The sequence below is a fragment of the Pteropus alecto genome, unplaced genomic scaffold, assembly GCF_000325575.1.
Source record: "Pteropus alecto unplaced genomic scaffold, ASM32557v1 scaffold11, whole genome shotgun sequence".
Classification (NCBI taxonomy): domain Eukaryota; kingdom Metazoa; phylum Chordata; class Mammalia; order Chiroptera; family Pteropodidae; genus Pteropus; species Pteropus alecto.
In genome coordinates, this window is record NW_006431956.1 from 6,202,543 (window position 1) to 6,211,775 (window position 9,233).

Below are 9,233 nucleotides of genomic sequence, written 5' to 3' on the forward strand. Positions count from 1 at the left end.
TTACCGTTTCTTGTAGTACAGGTTTGCTGATGAATCCTCTGAACTTTTACTTGTCAGAAAAAAATCTTTTCACCTTAACTTTTAATAGATATTTTTGCTGATTGTAGAATTCTAGGTCGACAGTTTTTTCTTTCAGTACTTTAAAAATGTCGCTTTTTTGTCTGTAGTCACTTTTCTTTGTTCCTCTTTAGACAGTAACTTTTGGGGGGCAGCTTTTAACATATTCCTTTATCACTGTTTCTCAGAAATATGATTATGATGTGCCTTGGTATAGTTTTCTGCTGGGTTCATGAGCTTCTTGGATCTGTGTGTTTTCTTGTTTTCATCAAATTTGGGAAAGTTTTAGCCATTATTTCTTGAAATATCCCCCTACCTATGGGGCTCTAATTACAGATACATTAGATTGTTTGATACTGTTTCACTGGTCACTGGTGCTCTATTCATTTAAAAATAATTTTTTTTCTCTCTTTCTTCTTTGGATAACATCTATTGTGATGTCGTCAAGTTCACCGATTTTTTTTTCCTGCCATGTCTAATCTTCTGTTCATGTCATCGGTGTATTTTTTAATTTCAGATATTGCATTTTTCATCTCTAGAAGTTCCATTTGGATCTTGTTTTCTTCCATTTCTCTCTTTATTGTGTTTATGTTTCTCTCTATGTTCTTGAGCATCTGGAGCGTATTTATAATAGCTGACTTAGAAGCTTTCCTATTTTATCATCTCTGTCATATCTAGATTTATTTCTATTGATTGATTTTCTTCTTCATTTTAAATTATATTTTCCACATGCCTGGTACTTTTTTTGGATCTCAGGACAATGGAATTTTATATTGTTAGGTGCTGGATTTTGTTGTAGTCTTTCAAAAATAGTGGCCTTTGACATGGTGTGCAGTTCAGTTAGAATCAGTTTGAGCCTTTGAAGGCTTGTGCTTCTGCTTTCTTAGGATGAGTCAGAGCAGGCTTTTGTCGAGGATAATTTAGCCCCGTTACTTGGGTGATTCCGTTCAGGTGACTCTATCCCATGCCTGCTGTATGCCTGTTCCCGCGGGGGGCTCCAGGCAGCATATGGGCCACTGTTTCATGGAGGTTCTTCACTCAGCCTGGGGAGTTCCGTCCGAACATCTGCAGATTAGGATTCTGCCAGTGACTTGAAAGGACCCCTCTTCAGATCTCTCTCTTTTCTAATATTCTGCCCGCACGTGTAGCTTCCTCTCTCTCCCAGAACCGCAGTCCCTTTTTCCTCCCTCAGTGAGACGGCTGGGCTCAGTCGTAATTCAGGGCTAGGGCTCCCCTCGTTTGTTTCCTTCCTTTTAGAAATCACAGTCGTTTGCTGCCTGTTGTCCAATGTCTGAAAAACTTTTGTTTCATGTATTTTGCCTGTTGTTCTAGTTGTTTACGGTGGGACAGCAGTTCCTGTAGCGGTTAGTTCTTCAGGTCGGAAGCATCAATCCACTACACGCTTTCACCATTTTCATGACCATGATTGGAAATGTACACTTCCACACGATCTTTAAGATCGTTTTCTCCCATTATAAAACCCTGCTCCATAAAAATTATAAGCAAAACGTGGAATTTTATATTACTTATTGGGAAGTTGACATTTGCACTGAAGGTACAAACGCAATAGTGAGTTGGCTGATGCATCGGCAGGCAGCAAAGCGGTAGCACTAAATTGTACTGGCAGTCATATTTTTTCTTCCAAGGTACTCACAGATGCAAAAAAAAAGAAAAGTTTCATTTAAAAAGTCTTAAAAAAGCAGCAAAAATTATCAATTTTATCATATCTTGACACTTGAGTAGGCATCTTTTTAATATTCCCAGGGATGAAACAGGAAGTACACGTGAACCACTTGGGCTGCATACTGAAGCGTGATGCTTGGTTTCAGGAAAAGCTCTGTGTGATTGTTCAATTTGCAAGCTGAACGAGCTCTTTTTTTCATGAGACACTACTTTTACCTAAAGAATAACCAATAGAAAAATTATGGTCATTCAGACTTGAGTATTTGGCAAATGCGTGCTTGCTACTGAACAAAGTGAGCCTGTCACTTGGAGAAAACAACTGACTCTATTTGTTGCTAGTGATAAAATAGGAGCTTTCAGTAAAAATTATCATTTTACAATTAGCAAATTATATTTGGCACCATGAATTCAATATCTTCCCAATAATTAAAAGGCTTTTCTAGTGAGATGGAGGGGTGATATTAATGAATGTGATTTTTAAAATATTTCATAATAAAGTGTTAACATTTGGAAGATCTGCATTAATCGGCGAAGTAATATTTTCCAAATGACCAATGCATGATGTTACAAAATTATGCATGAGTAAAAGAGCCATTCAAAGTTTAAGGTAGACCAATGGATTTTTTTTAATGTAACGGTGTGAAATTTTTCTCAATATGGTTTTAGATTCCACACTAAAACTAACTTTTAGAAAACTACCGCTTGTGGGTACAGTAGCAAAGAAGCCTGTCCACAGTTGTTTGATTAAGATACTCTTTTCGTTTCCAACTACACAGTTGTGAAGCTAGATTTTCTTCATATTCTTCAAACAAAATAACTTACTACAACAGATTGAATGCAGGAGCAGATGTGAGAATCCAGATCTCTTTTACTTAGACTAGACATTAAAGAAGCTGCAATAATATAAAAGCACGCCACTCTTCTGCCTAAATTTTTGGAAAACAGCAATTTTCACAAAAATGTATTATTTGAATTAATATGTAATGTGTTTATTATTGTTATTTTAAAACAAATTAATCATTTACATTTTTTTGTTTTAATTTTTATTTTTGATATTCCAACTTGCTTTACTAAACAGTTTAGGAAAGCCCACACAGGAGGTGAAAAATGTCCAGTGCTATGCTGGTGAATATTTAAAAATTGGCTCTCTGGAGGAAAAGAAGAATGCTCAGATATTCATATAATTTTTACTGAAATAAAGGATATGGAGGACACAATTTATAAATAACAATGAACTCTCCAATATCTTTATTGTAAATTCCATATAGCCAATTGATTCTCACAGAATGTTTCAACTGATTTTTGCCAAACTTATATCCTTAGCCAACCTGTGGTTATGACTGATGAACGAGTCTGGCTCTGACATGAGTGGTGATAGATGTTTTAGCATAAAGTAATAAGACAAAAGCGAAACAACAAAGATGCATGTCCAAACTTTCCTCGTTTGTCAATGATGTGAGAGCCATCTTTACTAACTGAGGTAATAGTTTTCCAATCCTGGAAGAATATCTTCTCATATCTTTGTCCTCTTTACTATGTAACAGCTATAGACACGACGTTTTTACATTTAATCAGTGGTTTTTAAATGGAGAGAGATTTTTCTCCTCAGGGGACATCTGGCAATTTCCAGAGACATTTTTGGTTGTCATGCTGTAGAAGGGGTGTTACTGGCATTTTATGGGTAGCGTCAAGGACATCCCCCTCCCCAAAAAAGAATTATCTGGCTCAAGGTTGAGAAGCCCCAATCTGTGTTAACATTTTCTCCATTTCTCATTTCTTTCTGTTTAGACAATCAACAAAAGAACAAAGCAAGTCCAGAATTTTAGCATTTGTCAGTTTCTGTGGTGCAAATACTTCCCCCATGGCTCATTTCAAGCTGCCAATATGGCATCCTCAAGTGTAGGGCCGAGAGAAGATACACAGTAGCCACATTATATAGTATTTCCACACAAATATGCGATAGTCATAGCTAATTCCAACAGCATAAATAAAAGTAAAATGTGGTAATATAATTAGAAGTAACAGGTTCCGTGTATTTATAACCTTTGTTAACAATGTAATGTGTTTAATTGTAAATAAACATTCAACTTTAATAACGACTTTGCTTAACAGCTGACTCACACAATTCTTAAAAATTTAGCAGTGGACTCTTGCAGTTCAGTGGGGACTGGTCTGGCTCCAGCATGCCACTGACACAGCTGTCTACCACTCTCGAATTCATATTTTATATTTCCTGCATCTTCGGAACATTACTCAATTCCATTGTCAATTTCCTAAGGAACAGACTCTAATTGGCCCAAATGGGTCAAGTACCTGCCGGCACCGTAGCCACACAAAGCAGGCATGTGAAGGCAGCTGGATCCAAAGGGAGCCTGCCTTCTTCCATTAGGAAATTTCCAGAAGCATCACAGCGAGTGGGTGGGCACCCTGAGAGGCGCCCATGACAATGCTGCAGACACGTGCCTCCTCCTCCGCTCTTGTTTATCAAGACTCCCTGCAGACCGAATTTCTGACTCACCCACTGGATCAACAGCAGCCGCCTCACCTGGGAACTTGTTGGAAAAGCAGATCTCTGGGCCTCACCCCAAACCTCCAGAACGAGATGTTCTAGGGATGGGACTGGCAGGCTGGGTTTCAAAAAGTCCTCCAGGTTGCTCTGAAGATTGAGGGCCACTGTTTTAGGTTACATAGCTTAAAAAAAAAAAAGTTACATCTACCCTTTAGGACATCTGATTAAATCTGGTATTTTCCTCCAGTCTCCAAAAATACAATCTCTTAGGATGAGTTACTCCAGTAGAGGAATAATCTCATCAACTATATATCGATTTTTTTTACTATTTCTTCTTTTAGAAAAGACTGATCTTTAATTTCTGTGAATACTTTATTATAGTCTCCCCCCATATGGTCTTAAATCATATTTATTTTACCTAATTTACCCTTTCAGACTCTGTTTCTTGATTGCCAAGTTAGCTGGTAAGTTTCTCAGGAGTATGATTATATTTTATATTTGGTTTAGGCCACAGAACCTAGGGTGGTACAGAGCTCATGGAATAATTACAAAGATTTAAAAAAAATTCTTCTATGTTTAATATTTTGTTGATATGATTAATTCTACTTTTTAACTAAATATTATATCATGATACATAATTTCTAAAGTGGTTACACTTGAAAAATGTATACAGACTTTTAATAATAATGAAATAGAACCAAATGGCTGCTATCTGGATATTTTTCCGAATTATGGAATTTGTACCAAATTATGGGATAAAGAAAAAAAGAATCACCAGATAATCTGATACTTTGTTCTTTTAAAATCATTTTTCTAGTTTTAGTTTCTTTTCTTACCAAATGAGGACTATATGATATATTTCCAGTTTCATTAATTCTACTTTTTAACTAAATATTATATCATGAGCACTCTCATATCATTGAATATTTTTTTGAAAAATGATTTTTAATGTTCCATATTATTCAGTTGTATATATGAACTATAAACTATTTAACCATTCTGTCATTTAGGACATTTGGGTTGAATCCAATACTTTACTTTTTAAATTCTATTGTGGTGGAATGGGATGCACATTTCAAAAATAAATACATTCTCCTTTAGAGTCAGGATTGATTGGTTCTCTTCAGTGTTTCTAAACTCTCCTGGTCATCTTTCTTCCCTCTTCTATTTTGAAAAGCTTACTTATCAGTTTGCTTGTTCAAATACTCCTCTCATTCTTCCGTCTCAGGCCTTAATCAAGCTTTTATGCACATGTTTACATAAACATCAGAATCAATAAAATTTAAAAAGGAGCCTGCTTAGTAGCTAGTATCTCCTCTGGTTCACACTAATTTTCTCCCATCTGGCCAACTGTTCCTTTGCATTCTTTGTGAACTTTCCTTACTGTTAACTACCCTTTATGTCAACCCTTCAGGGTTTCGTGCCATAATCTCTAATCCCTAAAACAGGAAAATCCTAATAAATTATTGTTTACTTATTGAATTATAAGTGACTCAGAAAATAGACATCCATGTAAGAATGTTACCATATTTATTAGTTCCAGGACATTTTCTTTGTAAAATATCTTAAGCTCTTAAAAGCCCTAAAAATTAGTAAAGCATTTTAAATCAGAGAATAAATTAACTTCCTATGTTGATTTATTTCTGGCAAAAGTCAGATATCTTTTAGATGCAACAGATACACATGTGTACAATAAAAAGACTTCTTAAATTGAGGTCAAAAATTTTCTGTTATCTTTTATTTTGATAAACCATTTTACCCGTTATCAATTGACTGAACTAAATGATATTATTTTCCTTTTGAGTGGGAACAACTAACATGTCAACTATTGTTCAGCGACGACTTAAGTAGCATTTTTTTAAAGTGTCAATGGCATTGTAAACAGTTTATAGCGTCTTTCAAAAATTAAAATCTATGATATAATTTTTTCTTCCCAATTTAATTTTTCTTCTTGAGTTGGACCAAAAAAAAAAAAAATTTCTGAATACATCTCCAATCATGCCACCAAAAATCTTGATCACTGAACATATGACTAAAAAGATTATTTCAGGTTGGGTAAATGTTCAATTATCATAGGATATAGAAGCAATCTAGAACTGAGGGAAGAAAGACATATTTACTTCTGAAAACACTTACATAGATGTAGTTGCTTAACTTTAAAGGTAACTGAACAGGCTAGCAATGAACTTTCACTCTATATTAGAGTAGTTCTGTTCATATTTTTCTCACTCTTGTACATTTATGTTGGCAAGCAGGTAACTTCAGAAACTCTGATGTGCATTTCTGGTATAAGTAAGGATCTGGCCTCACTTAACATACTCGAGGTGTTCTGCGAGGAGGCTTTTGGACCTGAACTAGAAGGTACAAGCAGGTGTATCATTAAAAATGAAGCACGTGGACCTCCACACGATCCAGAGAGACTCGTGTTTCAGTCCACATTCATCTGTATCTGTGGTAAACGACAGGCGCGCTGCCGGAGGGCGCCGCCAGGGGGCGCTAATCCACAGCGGCTCCGTCAACAGGCGCCCTGGGGCGCTCTCTTCTTTCCTCTCGCTCACCTCAATTTCCGCCGGAAGTGGCCCCGTCAGTGTTGTTCTCCAGTATTTGGGTTCGCAGTTTGTGGTGGGTTCTCGGCAGGTTCGGCTCTCCTGGTGGGGCGAGACCTGGTCCGAGGAGCCGGAGAGGGAAATTCAGCTTAAGCCCGGGCAGCGAGATGGACATTCTGAAATCGGAGATCCTCCGGAAGCGGCAGCTGGTGGAGGACAGGAACCTTCTAGTGGTGAGGCTCCTGGAGGTCGTGGGGGCGTTGGCGACCGAGGAGTTGAGTGTGTGTATGTGGGGGAAGGGCCTGGGGGTGAGGGGACCCGCCCTGAGAGGATGCGGGCGGGGCTGGGGCTTAGCGAGAGCCCCGGAGCGGCCCCTCCAGGCCCACCCACCCCCTTGACACCTCAGTCGGGAGCCTTAGGGAGGAAGTGGGGGGAATTGCAGGGAAACCCAAGAATTGGCAAAAAAATTTTCCCAGCTGCCCCTTATTCTCTCGCAGTTTTCCTACTGCCCCTTATACCCACTCCCAATTGTCGGTATTCTTCGGAATTCTGCTGGTTCTTCACGTATCTGGTTTTACTAAGGGGTTTGTGCCAAACTGAAACAGAAGGGCAGGCTCAGAATTAGTCTCTGAAAGCTTGGATTCTTTTCTACTAGTAAAATCCGGGTTTTTATTACATTATTCTGCCCTCCCCATAGCCTTTACTGTTAGTGCTTAGCGTTGGAGGATGTAGTGACTGCTGGTACACGCTAGTTCCACTGCTTCGATTCTTACTAAGGCTTCAGGGGACTTAAAATTGCTTTTCGCCCTCAGTGCAAATGTCCACAGAGTGAACAGGCAAATGATAACCTTAGTGTTGAAAATAGTTCTGACCTCACAGACCCTTTCAAAACGGATCTGGGGACCACATTTTGAGAACATCAGTTTAGATCTGTGGATGTAATGTATATTCAGTGTTTATGATGTAGTGTGGTGGGATTGTTTGGTGGACGGCAGATTTCATAGTTAATGAAACTTTAAAAACAATGAGCAAAGTGGAGCTAATTAAATAGAGTATTATTTAGCAGATAAGGAGGGAAAGCTTGTCCATGCTTGTAACTTAATGTTTTTACCTCTACTTCAGGGATCTTTTTCTTCTGATGAGTGATTTGGGAGTATTTGAAAAAAGTAATTTAGATGTTGGAATGCATAGTTGATGTTAGGAAGGGCCAGGATGTTGAAATCTAAGTACTTTAGAGGGAAAATTGAATCATGAAAAGCTGAGCTCTCTCTCAGGGTTTATAATGTGTGTATTTGTATAATCAGGTAGGTTAGTGCTCTTAAATAATACAGGTATACCTTGTTTTATTGCGCTTTGTTTTATTGTGCTTCACGGATTTTGCCTTTTTTTTTTTACAAATTTAAGGCAAGACCTTCTGCCAGCAAAAAAGCTACAACTTGCTCTGTTGAGACACTGCTTTGCGGTGGTCTGGAACTGAACCCTTAGTAGCTCTGAGGTGTTCTTGTATAAGAGAATATGTGTAACTGGACATCTTTTGCTTTTGTATGCATGGAAGACAGTCTTTTGATTCGCAGCTGTATAATTTTATATAGAATCAGTTGCTTTATAGATTTCTTCTGCATCATAGTGTCAGTAACTTTCAAACTTTTTTCACTGCACCAGCCACAGTAAAAAAATAAATTTTTATGTATATGAAAAAATAATGAAACAATTCTTACCTTAACTAATGTGATTCTGTCATTTGTTTTCTTGTTTTAATCCGTTATTTCCTTTTTTTTTTTAATAGCTGGGCATCGGTGAATTGTTTTCATTGCCCTATCTGTAACTGGAAAACACTTGTCTGTGTTCTGTTGCTCTTCCAGAAGAGTCTCCTCATCTTGGTCAGTTCAGGTGGTGTCTCAGCTTTTCACTATCAGTCTGATAATTGAAATAGTGAATACCTTGTGAGTGCCCCCTTGTTAAGTGGTAGAAGCTCCTAAAATAAACCGAATCACCTGTCCTAAAACATTCTGCCTGATGTCACTACTCTGAGATAATTGCCAGAATATCAAAGCTTTGGCGGCCCAGTATTGGTGAATCTTCACTTAACACAACACCCCATTTACGTGGAAAACCAGGCTGCTCAAGGAACTCATTGAGACATAATTAGCAGTTTTATTATTTGTAGTTATGAGGCGGGGCTTTGTGTAGAATTTTAGCTTTTTTTTTTCTTTTTAACCAATATTTACTGAATGTTTCCTATATGCATGATACTACTCTCTGCCACAGAGGATTAAAAAGAAAATAATGCTTGAACCTTTTCTTTAAGGACCATGCATTCAATTTCACAGAGAAAAAAGCCAAAAGGCAAGAAATTCCCCTTTCCCTGATAAGCGAACGGGGTATCACAGCTTGAGTCAAAGCTTCCGCCTGCGCTTTGGTCCCACTCGTCTTTCTTA

At 37.8% G+C, this 9,233-nt stretch overlaps 1 protein-coding gene across 1 annotated transcript in view; it reads left to right on the forward strand.

Annotated features, from left to right (window-relative positions):
- Positions 1-6,815: 6,815 nt before the first annotated feature.
- PRPF18 (pre-mRNA processing factor 18) overlaps positions 6,816-9,233 on the forward strand; it is a 38,311-nt gene continuing 35,893 nt past the window's right edge. Inside the window, exon 1 of the mRNA XM_006907046.3 lies at positions 6,816-7,028. Within this exon, the coding sequence (XP_006907108.1) occupies positions 6,963-7,028 (66 nt within the window). The 5' untranslated portion in view covers positions 6,816-6,962. The remainder of the gene's footprint in view (positions 7,029-9,233) is intronic.